At 29.2% G+C, this 14407-nt stretch overlaps 3 protein-coding genes across 3 annotated transcripts; 1 reads left to right on the plus strand and 2 right to left on the minus strand.

The window, feature by feature from the left end:
* Positions 1 to 4745: 4745 nt before the first annotated feature.
* Positions 4746 to 6338, plus strand: LOC124929003 (glycolipid transfer protein 1-like). Its single transcript, XM_047469257.1, has 6 exons — positions 4746 to 4895; positions 5025 to 5080; positions 5248 to 5378; positions 5866 to 6001; positions 6090 to 6221; positions 6303 to 6338. The coding sequence occupies exons 1-6, from the start codon at positions 4778 to 4780 to the stop codon at positions 6336 to 6338; spliced, it is 609 nt and encodes a 202-aa protein (XP_047325213.1). The 5' UTR covers positions 4746 to 4777.
* A 161-nt stretch (positions 6339 to 6499) lies between these two features.
* Positions 6500 to 9823, minus strand: LOC124930707 (uridylate kinase). Its single transcript, XM_047471049.1, has 7 exons — positions 9508 to 9823; positions 8487 to 8628; positions 8345 to 8398; positions 7672 to 7763; positions 7239 to 7465; positions 6964 to 7140; positions 6500 to 6890 (listed from the first exon to the last, which is right to left on the minus strand). Exons 1-7 carry the CDS (start codon positions 9735 to 9737, stop codon positions 6760 to 6762), a joined length of 1053 nt encoding a protein of 350 aa, XP_047327005.1. The 5' UTR covers positions 9738 to 9823; the 3' UTR covers positions 6500 to 6759.
* A 2130-nt stretch (positions 9824 to 11953) lies between these two features.
* Positions 11954 to 12963, minus strand: LOC124932932. Its single transcript, XM_047473644.1, has one exon. It carries the CDS (start codon positions 12961 to 12963, stop codon positions 11962 to 11964), a length of 1002 nt encoding a protein of 333 aa, XP_047329600.1. The 3' UTR covers positions 11954 to 11961.
* Positions 12964 to 14407: the final 1444 nt, after the last annotated feature.

Below are 14407 nucleotides of genomic sequence, written 5' to 3' on the forward strand. Positions count from 1 at the left end.
CTCCTTTGTCAGAGGAAATTTTTCCGACCAAGTTATTTTTATAAGAAATCGATTTCCGATCTAATTTCGAATAGTTCTGTTCTGATTATCAAAAATTAAAACTAATTATTTAATTTTTGTAACTTGATCTAAACATTCTAAAATTTTACTTCTTATTTTATTTTTTTTTATCTAATTTAATTATATTTTTTATACCAAATAAAATTATTTTTAGTTTCAAATAATTTTTAAATGTTACGATCATATCAAGGTGACAAAATATTAATTTTAAAATAATGTTTTTTTTGTTAATGAATTTTTAAATAATCTCACTAACTGATATCAATCATAAATTCTTGAAGAGTTATGTCACGTCTCTTTTATTCATTTATGAAATAATAAATTCAAAGTATAATACATTTTCTTTCTTATTATTAAATATCAGATTGAGATGTTGTCGGATTTCTTGTTGAAGGGTTTCTTTCTAAGGATGTGTATATTGCTTTATATATATATATATATATATTGGTTAATTAGAATTATTATTGGTATAAAATGATTTTAATTTTGTTTGGATAAATTATTATTTAAACTCGAATTATCACAATTTTAATCCTTTAAAATTTTCTCACAAACGTACTAACATCCAAACATTCATCTTATTATTTTAACATAATATTTATCTTTAATTTCTTAGCTAATTTATCGAATTTGTAGAAAATATGAATTCTCTCATTTTTTAACATTTTTAATTATTTCTCCACATTATATGTTTTTTTTAAAGACATTCAAACTGCATTTAACAGTTTTAAACGTGTATATCTCAAAAAATACTCCGTTTAAAACACAAATAAGTTTAAATTGATAGATAATACACAAAGTTACGTCGTTACGAAGTTTTTTAAAAATAATTATCAAATTTATCTCTATTCAAATTTTCTCAAATCTTTTTCTTAAATTACACATTTTTTAGTCAAAAAATCCACCTTCGACATAAAAATGCGTAAATCTCGGAAAAAATACACTATTTAAAAAATATACGATTAAAACATTTATTTCAATTATAAACGTGACAAACTAATTAGGAAAACAAAAATAATATATTAGAATAAGAAAATTAAAGTTGGATAGTTCAAGCCTCATATTACACAATTCAAAGTTCGAGTATAAAGAAAATGATATAAAAATTGGAACCTCGAAAATACTTATCATCTTGTTATAAAATTAGGACTTTGTTATCTTTTCTTAACCCTTTTCACAACATAATTGTCTTTCAACAAATCTTAATATATAATCATCAATGGCTTTTTAATCCCGTCAATGAAGCATTATTCCTTTAATCCACTTATTTCTTATATGATTACTGCATTGTTTTGGGATTTTAATTACATCTTCTTTATGATTCTCAATCACTTAGATGGTTATGATATTTTTTTTATGTCTCACTTTAATTTCAGTCACTAACTTATATGGAACTGTTCAGTTAATTAAACATTTGATCAAGATATGTTAAAATATTGATTGTTGAGCTAATTAATTAATTAATTATAGATCAAATTGATTTCCCGGTCGAAATTGGAGGCTAGGAGTGAATTAAGGCTAGCTAGCTGTTAGATTCACGTTGCAGTCTATTTCGAATAATTAATTATTTTCGGCATGAGACAATATTAATTAGTTGTAATGAAAGCGTAAATATATAATGAAGGGTCATTATCCCTTCCTCAACAATATTATTTAATATTGTTCGATACTAAATTTTTAGGCAGGTTAGTTAAAGATATATATATATATATATATATAGTTTTATTTTGTGATTTAATTTAATTTCTACATAAAGTGTTACTCTTTTTAAATTAAAGCAGAATTTACTAGTGAGAATCGAATTTAAAATTTTTAATTTTTAAGTAAGATTTCTTACAATATTTGAACTACTTTATAATTATTTTTAATAACGGGTAAATATGTAAAATAAAAATTTAATTTTTAAATAAATTAGAAAAATTATTATGATATAATATTATTTAGTCTTGGTTTGATAATTTTTAAGTTTTTTGAAAATTAATTTATATATATTTTTAAATAGTTCAAAATGTGAAGACTTGAATTATTAATGACTATAAGAAATAAGTAAATGCTTGGAGTCTCTCTTGGCATCCTTTATTAAAAAAGAATATTAGAATTAGTGCTCAAAATATCTTCAATACTTACTTTAATTAAAATGTCACAAAATAAAGTAAAAATATTTTAATAAATAACTAATAAACATTAATTGAATAATAAATTCTATAAAAAATAATCTCAAATAACCCCCAAGTAAAACAACCCTTCTAATTACATTTACTTCTTTTTTTACAGAAAGTAAATACATATTTTTATTGATCAACTATCGGTGTCAAAATAATTGTATGAACTAACTGGAACCACCAGAAAAAAAAAATACATCGTAATATAATTTATTTTTTTAAACTATCACAACATGCTTTCTTAAAATAATGTCCATATTTTTATAATCATATAGTAAATTCAAGATTTTATGATATTGTCAAAAGATAATAAGTTCTCTAATTTATATAGATACAGGTTACTGAGTGATTTTAAGTGTTTATTTTGGTTATTGAACATGTAAATAATATATAATAAAATAGTAAATAATTAAATATATAAATTGTAGGTTTGAACACACTTAGTTGACTATATCTTTGGCCATACTTCAATTATTGATTAGACTAGACAGACAAAAGAATAAATTGACACTATGATAAACAGTTTCATACACTGCCTAATAAACGGTATGCTTTTTCTTGTTTTGCCGACGGTTTTATATTGCAATAGTTAAAGGGTTTAATACTCAAATTACAATAATAAAATTTTAAACCAAGGTTAATCAGTTGCGATTATTAAGAATGGAAATATAGTATTAACTTATTTTTTTTACTATTGTTTGATTGTATATATTTTGATATAAATATATATGTTATATTTTGATTTGGATGCCTAAATAAATGATTTTTAGACCTTTGTTTTTACCTTTTTTATGCTTTTTAAAACTAATCTAAATTTTTATTTATTTTGATAAAATAAACAAATTGTTTTTTCTTTGTAAATCCAAATTATACTTGGACTTAATTATATTTATAAAGGATAAAAAATAGTGCCGATAAATTGTCAAACTAGGTAGGCTAGCTAGCATTCATAATAATTAATTATCCTCTTGCACGCTTAATAACCTAACTAGCTAACAATGGAAGGGACAACAGTTATAATCAACATGATGAGATATTTAACTAAAATAACTTATTTGATAAAAATAAAAAAATAAAAAAAAGTATTTTATCAAAAAATGGAAAAAAAAATTATTATTTTTTTTAAAAAATGTTCATTTATATTTATAAAAAAAATCATTTAAACCTAACAACAAAAATAACATAAAAGAGTAAAAAAAAACGGTACTAAATAAATTATCGAGCTCAAAAATTCTCGAGAATAATGATTAACTTTCTGACATACTCTACTCACTTTTTGGACTAATCTCAAAAAGCGTCATAATAATAATATTATGAATAATACGAATTGAAAACCTAACATCATTGAAAATTCGATAATTTCTCTCCAACCAGATAATCTACCAAAAAATAATTTAGATGATAACCCAAATATGTAGATGTGTGACATATCAGCCGTATCAATTCAAATTTCACAGCAATTACCAAAACTCGGGTATCACCTAATAAATTTTAATAATACTCGATAAAAGATTTCAAATATTAGCCATTTTCAACAATACAAAAAGTATTTGAGTTGTCGATTTATATATTTATATATTTATATATTTATATATTTATATATTTATATATTTATATATTTATATATTTATATATTTATATATTTATATATTTATATATTTATATATTTATATATTTATATATTTATATATTTATATATTTATATATTTATATATTTATATATTTATATATTTATATATTTATATATTTACATATTTACATATTTACATATTTACATATTTACATATTTACATATTTACATATTTACATATTTAATTTTATAATGTATAATACATAAACATAAATCTAAACCTAAATATAAATATAAACCTAAATCTAAACATAACACGTCTTTTATAATTTTCGTTATCTAATGAATTTCCATAATACATTTTTACAATATAATTTGTAATTATTTTATTAATTTTAATTAACAGCTCATATTAAAACATATTATTATTTTAATTTAATCTGTATAAGAATGACATTTTTTTCAATGTGGTGGATAAGGATTTATAGGTGAGACATGCAATTATGAGGACCAAATTAAATTAAATTAAATTTGATTATAAATAATCTTGTTATTCCATTTCTTTTAAAAAATAATAATAATAATAATGTTATTGTTAATTAATTTATTTGAGAGGAACCTACTAATAAGTTTTTGTTGGTAAGTCTGGCTAGCCAGGCAGGCAGGCAGGCAGGGTCCTTCCTTCCTTCTTCCCAATATCAATGTGATACACTTTTTCGAAACAGGACGTTATATAGCACGTAGGGGATAACTGGTTTTGTTCATGAAGGTATTTTCAGTTCATTATCGTCTCCTTAATTTCAAATGAATGAATGTTATCGCGCTAGCTAGATCTGCCATTATATCTTAATTATAATAGGCGTGATGAATTTACTTTTCTTTAATTGATTTTACAATATATTGTTTTTTGTGATACCTAAAACCTAACCTAATAATCGATCAAACAATCATTCATGAACCGTTTATCCTACAGAAACGCATTGAAATGGAAGGAACTGTAATTTCGCCTTCCTTGGAAGGAATGAAGCACATAAAGTCTGACCAAGGAGAATTTCTAGCAGAGCCTTTCTTGAATGTTTGCAAACTGGTATTGCCTATTCTAGGTTGGTTTGTATCTAATATATATATATATATCCATTGAAGAACTTACAATTAATATTGCTTAATTAGTAAACTATATATCAACTCATTGGTTGCATGCATTATTTTTCTCCTCTTCTTCATGATTTCAGACAAATTTGGAGCAGCCATAGCATTTGTCAAGTCTGATATCGGCGGTAATATTTCGGTAATTAATTCAAACACTCACCACCCTCCTCCTTAATTTGTTTCTTCTTCTTCTTCTTCATGACAAATTATGAAGGTTATTAAACTGGGATTGCACTGCATGCACCTAAACCCAAAATATACACATATTTTACTTAGTACAATCATATGCTTCTATCCATCTTGTAGAGACTGGAAACCAAGTTTGCTTCCAATCCATCTAGATTCAACTACTTGTACAATTTTGTGCAAGCAGAAGTGGAAACAAGTTGTGCTAAATCGTCATCAAGCTGCACAAATGGCCTTCTTTGGCTAATAAGGTATTTATTATATTTATGGACCGGTTCATTGTTGTCATCTTTGTATTTTGTAATGTTTATGGTGCCCCATTATTCATTCCCATTAGACCTCCTAATCCTACCTACCTACTCTATTAGCTAGCTAGGGAAAACTATCTATCTATATATATAGGTAATGTATCTGGCATATGTGATATGATAATATTGTGGATGATGAGTTTTGGCACCAACACATCTAGGCTAGCCAGCCAGCCAGCCAGCCAAAGTGATCAGAGTAAGAAAAAACAATTATGTTTCCTAATCACACAAGCTCAAGACCCAATTCTCTAAACCACATTATTTTGTAATACATTTGAAGTGAAAGAAGAGGTGTCAGAACCCTAGTGGGTGGCCCTTGTAGTTTCAAATCTTGGGATCTAGAGGTGGTCCCCCCACCACTTGTGGCCATATCTCTTATTTGATTGGTAAATTTTAAATTCCTATCCAATTATTACCTCTATTATTATAGAGCAATGGATTTTGTGGTGGAGTTGTTCAAGAATTTGGATGAACATGAAGATTGGTCCTTGGAAAAAGCTTGTAACGATTCATATGGAAAGACTTTAAAGAAATGGCACGGTTGGCTTTCTAGTTCAAGTTTCACTGTAAGATGACGATGGTTAACCCATCTTTTTTAACACTATTATTATTATTGATGGACTTTCACCACCTTTGCGAAAATAATGGACGCAGGTTGCGATAAAACTCGTTCCAGATAGGAAGAAGTTCATGGAAGTTCTAGGCGATCCTGACAATGTAAATGCGGATATGAAGAAGTTCTACACAACGTTTTCGCCTTTGCTTCAAGAGATACATAAATTTCTGGCAAGTCAAGATCCATTTCAAACATTTCAAATGGTTTTAAGAGCTGAAAATTTATACTCTTTAAGATTATTCTTGATGCAGGGTAGGATGGGATTGGACAGTATGAAAGCTTTGTGATTGATTGGTTATATATTCATTGCTCAAGATTTCCTTTCTTCATTTCCTTTTTACAGTATATGAAAGCTTTTAGATAGGATAACTTGCTAACTTTTTTTGGATGTAGTATTTTGGTATTTTCTTTATATATATATATATATATATATATATATATATATATATATATATAAGTTTTCAATAATAACAATATTTTAGCCTCTCTTATAAATACAATCTTCTTAACACATTTAGGTTCAAAATATAGGTTTTCACTATTGACCCAATTGAATGATCCCTAAACCCTAAAACATGCTCTTCAACTACAAAATTAACTAACGGTGGGGGGAAGTAGTGCCTATATCGAATATCATTTTCTTCATAATAATAATAATAATAGTAGAGTATTACCAAAACAACAAACGTATCTATCTATCTAGAGCTCTCACCAAAGGGGATGCTCCCTATCGAATGATGTGGCTTCTTGCTCGCATTTTCCACCAATCAATGTGCCAACCCGTTCTCCTATGATTGCCTTTGAAATATTGCCCGGTTTGTTAAGATTGAAGACAACAACTGCAGAGCAATGCAATCAATATCTTTTCAAAAATCAAATAAAACATTTAAGAAAATAGCTAGATTCACATACCCGGAATGTTGTTCTCTTGGCAGAGAGTAATTGCAGTCATGTCCATTACTGAAAGATCCTTTGACATGACCTCTTGATAAGTTACTGTGTGTAGAAGAGAAGCTTTCGGGTTATGTCTTGGATCTTTGTCATATACACCATCCACATTTGTAGCTTTCAGCACTACCTCAGCATTAACTGAATAACCCGCAATTCAAAATGAAGATCAAAACCTTATGCATTCATAAATAATCATCATCGTAAAACATAAAGTAAAGAAGAAATTAAGCTTTTACTCTCTGCACAACGAAGGGCAGCAGCAGTATCTGTTGTGAAGAAGGGGTTTCCAGTTCCAGCTGCAAAGATGACCACCCTTCCTTTTTCTAAATGTCTAACAGCACGTCTTCTTATATAAGGTTCAGCAACTTCGGACATACGAAAAGCAGTCTGGACCCTCGTTGGGATGCCAATGCTCTCCATCGTTGCTTGTAGAAATATTGCATTCATAACAGTTGCCAACATTCTGAATTCCAACAATGATATGTTTATATAAAGAAAAACACTATCAATTCTAAAACCAGGTACCAAGAACCTATAAGTTGTTTGAGCCATTCAACCTTTTATTGGAAAATAGTATCTTTGGAGCATCGCCAAAGAGATGCATCGACAATTTCCTTATAATCAATCAGTTTGTAGTAATAAACAATAATAGTCGAAGCAAGAAGTTACCCGATATAATCGGCTGATGACCTGTCAAGGCCACTACTTCCAGCCCAAGCAGATCCTCGGAAGATATTTCCACCACCAACAACTACTGCAACCTTGAAAATACAGAACAAAAAAAAGTATGAAATGATAATACCTTTCCATTATGTGACTATTTTTTTCTGCTCATCTTGGCTGAATTTCTATCTCTACTACTTGGCAAACATTCCCTGGATCTGGAAAAATATTTTCATTTTTGTTTCTCAAAATAAATTTAAAACCAATAGTGCTTGCTTTGTGCACAAGGAAAGTCAAAAGACTTATTCTAGTTACTCATCTCCTTTCTTCTTCCAAAGTATGGGATATTTAAATGGAGAGAAATAGAATTTTGAAATATACAAGTTTGACTATTTCCTTACAATTTGGGCCTTACTAAGCTTGCTTGATCTTGGGTTATTTGCATGTTTTTTATCACATCACATATCCTTTCAACTAAAATACCAAAATATCCTTACTTTACTTTGTATAAAATCTAAATTTTAAATGCAAAAGAGCGTTTTAGTAATTTAACCCCAAAAATCCACATTTCCATCAAACTAACAAGATTTTGATTTCATAACCATCATATAAACACCACATCAAACTTACATATCTAAAGCATCTTACTATATAAGTGGAGAACAGATGTCAAATTTACCTCAACGCCAAGTCGAGTCACTGCTGCAACCTCCCTTGCTATGGACATTGTCACCTATATATATGGTATCGTCAATAACTATAGAAAATTATCAAAAGTACTATTATACAATATCAAACAATAATGTATTTTCTTAGAAAACCTTTGGGTCAATATTTTGTGTTTGATCTCCTGCAAGCGCCTCTCCGCTCACTTTAAGCAACACCCTACGCCATCTATATGATGGTTTCGTCCTTACATGTTCATCCATTGTGACGCCAAATGGAGATATAGAAGGTACATGCCTATTAAAAAAGGTATTAAAGAGCTTATTAGAAAGTAAATACAAAATTCTCCATCAAACCAAAAACAAGTAGTTTCCAGGTACATAAACAGATATTCATATCTGTTTGCTTCACTTTGTGCAAGAAAAAATCAAATCATACAAAGAGATAAACACTGATTCAGTCTCTAGTTAGACACAAGAATACGATTACCATATTTTGTGCATTTAAAACATAATACGATTGCCTCATCGTTCTAGAACGAAGAAACTTAGGTGAAGTCTCACCAGCCAATGAGAGCAGGCAAGTTTTGCAATATGATTTTCTTTTAAAGTTCTTTGTGTCATTGGAATTTAAAGGAATGGGACTTGAATCATACATCACAAATCGGAAGTATAGAATTCAAGTATGTGAGTTAATAACTATTAGAGATTGTATGATGTGTAAGGTTTTTTGGAAGTGGATTATCTGGGTAAAATAACTAAAATATTCTTAGTTTGTTAACCCCCTGAATCACTAGTTTCTTTAGTTTGAATGCCCCTATATCTATACTAGGCAATTATTCAACTAAAGATTAGTAAATGCCCTAGAAACCAGAATGTGATTAGAGATTGGAGCATGAACAAGACTGTGGGTGAAAGTTTTTTCTCCAACATTCCCAATTGTTTCTTTTCTGGGGTTTTCAGGAACACTAGAATATCTAATAATCAAGTTTGTAAGGTTATTCCCAATGTTACTTATGCATTTCTTGGGTTAACAAACATTAAGAATCGTATGGATAAACTTTTGAATCACAAACAACCAGAAACGTGAAACAGCATAATTCCATTGAACAGCTTGAAATAAGCTATATATAAAACCATGTACAGTTGAAGTAAGATGAAGAGATAATGAAATTACCTTTGATTTTGATTTGGGGGCTCGAAGGAGGAACCAAACTCGGAAGAAGAAGAAGAAGAGCAGCGTACAAGTGCGGCGGGTGCATAATAGGTAGAAGCGTGGGGTTTGCAGAAACAGAGTGAGGGCGCAGATGACCGTGAAGAAGAGGAGGCAGATGATGATGATGGTCCATTGAACGAGAGAGAGAAGAAGAGATTGCTGATTCTGAAGGAAGATATTGACGCCGCCATTGGAACTAAACGATTCTGAATTCTTAAAACCCTTAAATCTATCACTGTAATAATACACTTTCTTTCTCTCTTCAGTGGCTACTTTTCATTTCAAGTCTCATCAAAATATCTTGCTTTTTTCTCATATTCAGATTAAATTCTTTTTCTTTTACTTTCCTCTTAATATTCTAATTATAATATATTTAAGAAAGATTCTATTTTTATCCACATTTCAGGATGTGACTTTAAGGATGAGGATGGGTAATCATATGCTTATAACCAATAACCACAGTCGGGTTCGGGTATTTAAAGTTGAATTTGGGGTTGGAGTCGGGCATGGAGGGAGGAGAAGATACTCGGTCGGAGTCGGAGTATGCAAATCTCAAACTCAATATCTAATAACCGACTATATTAATATTAAATTAAATTTTTTTAATTAAAATTTAGTGTATGACTTTTTAAACAATATTCTAAAACATCTTTCCAATTATAATTTTTTTATATTCTAAAACAATATTTTTCAAAACATAAATCTTAATTTTACTTCGTCTCCACACTAATTCATCTTATTCAATATCTAAAAAAAAATAAGTATATAAGTAAACAATATTTTTATTTGTATTTTTAATATTTCGACATTACTAATTTTAAAATTATATATTAATGTTGTGATTTTTTTCCATCTTTATAATTTTATAAGTTTCTTAATGGGGTACTATCGGAATCGGGTATCCGATCAATCGGAGATCGAGATAGAAATAGAAATTCCAGTTGAGTTCAGATCCAATCCGATAGTAAAATTAAAATTGGTTTTGATAATGAATATTTATTTGACTAAAGTGGTAGAGTAGGGTAAATTGGATAAACTTCCCTATTCTCATTCCCAACTCCATTAATAATATAAAGTTGTCACTTATATAATTAATTAATCTAAATCATCTCATCTATATATAATTATGCTTAATTTTGAAAGTGTCCGGATTGCCGGGTCGAGAGCTGTGGTTAATTTGGATATATATAATATATGTGAAAATAAATGGATATTTGGGTCGGACTGTGGGTTGACCCGCCCATAAACTTAAAACGGTTAAAAATAAAATTAAAAATGCTATAGGTATGGTTCGAACTCGCAACCTAATAAAAACAAGTACAACTTTTTAAGCATCTATATATAATGATGCTTAATTTTGAAAGTGTCCGGATTGCCGGGTCGAGAGTTGTGGTTAATTTGGATATATATAATATATGTGAGAGTAAATAGATACTTGGGTCGGATTGTGGGTTGACCCGCCCATAAACTTAAAACGGTTAAAAATAAAATTAAAAATGCTATAGGTATGGTTCGAACTCGTAACCTAATAAAAACAAGTACAACTTTTTAAGCAACTAGACTAATAACATTTTATATTTTAAATTAAACACCAAATTTGATAAAAAAAAAAGAACGTTGTAACAATATATTTGTAACCATGTGTATCGCACGGGAATCTTCCTAGTTTTTATTAACGACGAAATTTGTTTCCTCTTCCAACCTTTTTTTTCTTTCTTTTTTTATAACAAATAGTTACTTAACTGTTTTATATATTATAAATTATATTAATAATAAATAAAATGTTATAAAGATAAGGAAAATGATCAATTTTCTCTTATGCCTGAAGGAAGATGGACTTTTTTAATTCGTCTAAAAGAAGATTACTTCTGAATTGCCCAATTACAAGTTTTCTCATATAGCTTGTGTTTGTGTTGTTTAATTACTCTATTTTAGATGATTAAGTGTTGATAATCCCTAAGACAAAATTGAATGTAATTGACTCTTTATTACTAAAAAATAATGGTTGTTTATCATCAATATTATCTACCTAGCTCGTTAATTAATTAATCATCCAACATTTTGAAGAAAAAAAATACTGAAATTAAACAAACGAATAAATTAATTAGATATGACATCTTTTCAAGTATAATTTATTTAGCCAAAAAAAAAAAACATTATAATATACCGTTGACCTTTGGATCCCACCTCAGTTTTGCTGGCAGCAACCTATGATGCATATTTCATAAATAATAAATATTCTGAGAGTAATTAATGAGAATGGAATAAACGACCACATTAAGTTAAAATATAATTAAGGAGGTTGAATATCCCATCAAGATTAATATATAATAGTCAAACTTTATTAACATAAGTGATAATTCAAGTTTATTATATAAAATTATAAAAATGTATTGTAATGTCACAAATGACATATTACAATTGAAATTGCTCAAGTTGGACATCCATGGACGACTTTAGAGGAACATAATGTCCCAAATAAGCCTCGAGGTGATCAGACAACAATAATTTATCGATATTCTCGTGATGGTAAGACTTACAAATAAAGTAAATCACTGTCTGAATCACTAACCCTAATAAGATCAAGATAACAAGAAAATTCAAGCAAATCATTCCATAGAACAATCTAAGCCATAACGACGCCTCAAGCACAACGAACCGTTGGTATACAATTTGAACCCCTAAGAATAAAAGGTTAACCGTGAGAAACATAATCGCAGCCACTCGCATCTTACCCTTTATCAACGCCTTGCTCTTAATCATGGCTTGAATTCCATACACATCCTCCAAAACCGATACGACGCTCGCGAGATGCCATATTACATTAATGTAGACAAAACCTGTTAAGTATAACACGACCATAATACATAAAACTACTATCCCTACCACGTTTGGCGAGAAGAGGAACCCCCAAAGAATAAATGTCAAGACGGCTATAACATTATACATGAAGATAATGACGAAATTCCATAAGAACGTGACGATGAGCCTCTTCCAAACCCTAGGCACGACGATAGTGACGAGCTCGTATAGAGAAGGCATGGATTTGGCGGTGTAAATGCATGCGATGGTGTAAACGATGGCAGAGGTCGAGAGGAGGGAAAGGATGAGGAAGAATATGAAGTAGAAAAACTTGAAAATCCAAAAGGCGGTCCATTCGGAAGAGATCATGTGGGATAGTTTGGCGTACCTTGGGGTGTTGGCTCGGGTTTCATCCAAGGCATCTTCGTTATGGAGAATCTCGGAGAAGAGGAGCTCGGAGATCTCGATGTGGGCTAAGAAGACGACCGAAAGAGGAAGGATGGTAGCGAGAGCGATTTTGGCGAAGGAATTTCGCCATGAGTTGATAATGGTGAGGGATTCTTTGTAGATGCCGAAGAGACCTATGAATTGAATATCATCTTGATCTTTGTCCATGTCAAACAAGTAAGTATTGGATGATGATCAGGAATTGGGAATATTGATTTTTGGAGAAGAAGAAGAAGATGATGAAGATTAAGAGAGTGGACTTTGAAATGTCAAAATGGCGTGTAGTGGTGAAAAGTATTCATATTAGAAAACTAATGTCATTATTTAATGTTACTAATATTTTAAAAATATATACATTGGGATCGTTCTCTTGATTACAGGAATAATTGCACTCTGTCTATCGTGCCATTGATATAATAAATAAACAAAAGTACTTTGAACTTCATTAATTTAATAACATAATATAATTAATCAAAACATATTATTTCATATTAAAAAAAAAATGAACCGCGAATAATTAAATACATACTTAACAATTTAACAGACTCAGAACCTCAGGAAAGCTGGGAATATATATATATATATATATATATTTAATGTTTAATTAATTACTTCTATAATTTTAAACAAAAATTGTTAAAGGATAGCTTGAAAATCCTTAGATTCATTTGTCTTAAAGCTTTTTTGATCTGTAATTTTTTTTGGATAAAAAAAAGGTTAAATTTTAAAATTTTAGATATAAATTTAAAGAAATAGAGAGTAGATCAAATTAGCTTTATGGAAGAATTAATAAGTATATGAAAATTTTCAGAAGAACTGAATTTGAGTATGAGTTTGGATATTAACCTAAAAGGTTAACAAATTTATGATCCTAAAAATTGATCGAAAAGTCATCGTCAACGGAAAATTTGCACGGTCCACGAAATGATTTCCACAATATCAAGATGACTCTGCCAAATACTACACTCCACTGTCTGATTAGTGAACCAGTCAGACCAATCATGTTCATACTTACATTTGATCATAATAGTCCATAAGGAGGTAAGCTCTGAGAAATATCTACTACATCATTTGATAAAAAAAATTGTTAAACGAAATCAAATCTCATATATTCAAACGACGGAATGATGACTTAGAATACTCACAAATAAACATACAAATAATTATTTCTATCTTATAACCACACTTTTAAGTATAAGAAAAAAAGGATGAGGATTTGTTGTCCTCATGAATGTTCCAAAGGTTGAGTCATCCTTAAAATATATATTAAAAAAAAATTACATAAAAAATATATGTGGACTCCACAGATATTTTAAAATACACTAATTTTAAATGATGACTCAGCTTTTGCCTTTGAGACATCCAAGGTGACAGGAGATCTTGCCCTGAAATAGAGACATCATGTAAGTGAACATATATGCTAGAACACTTTTAATGAGAACTAAACGTCCATTTTTCGAAATCATCTTCTCTTTCAGATCGATAACTTTCTTTCCATTTTGGCGATAAAAGAATTCCAAAAAGCTTTGGAACGAACTTTAACACCTAAAGACATCACAAGATATGCTCACAAATATATTTTCCTTCTATTAGATACGAAATTTGATTGGTA

This window comes from Impatiens glandulifera, chromosome 3, assembly GCF_907164915.1.
Source record: "Impatiens glandulifera chromosome 3, dImpGla2.1, whole genome shotgun sequence".
Lineage (NCBI taxonomy): Eukaryota > Viridiplantae > Streptophyta > Magnoliopsida > Ericales > Balsaminaceae > Impatiens > Impatiens glandulifera.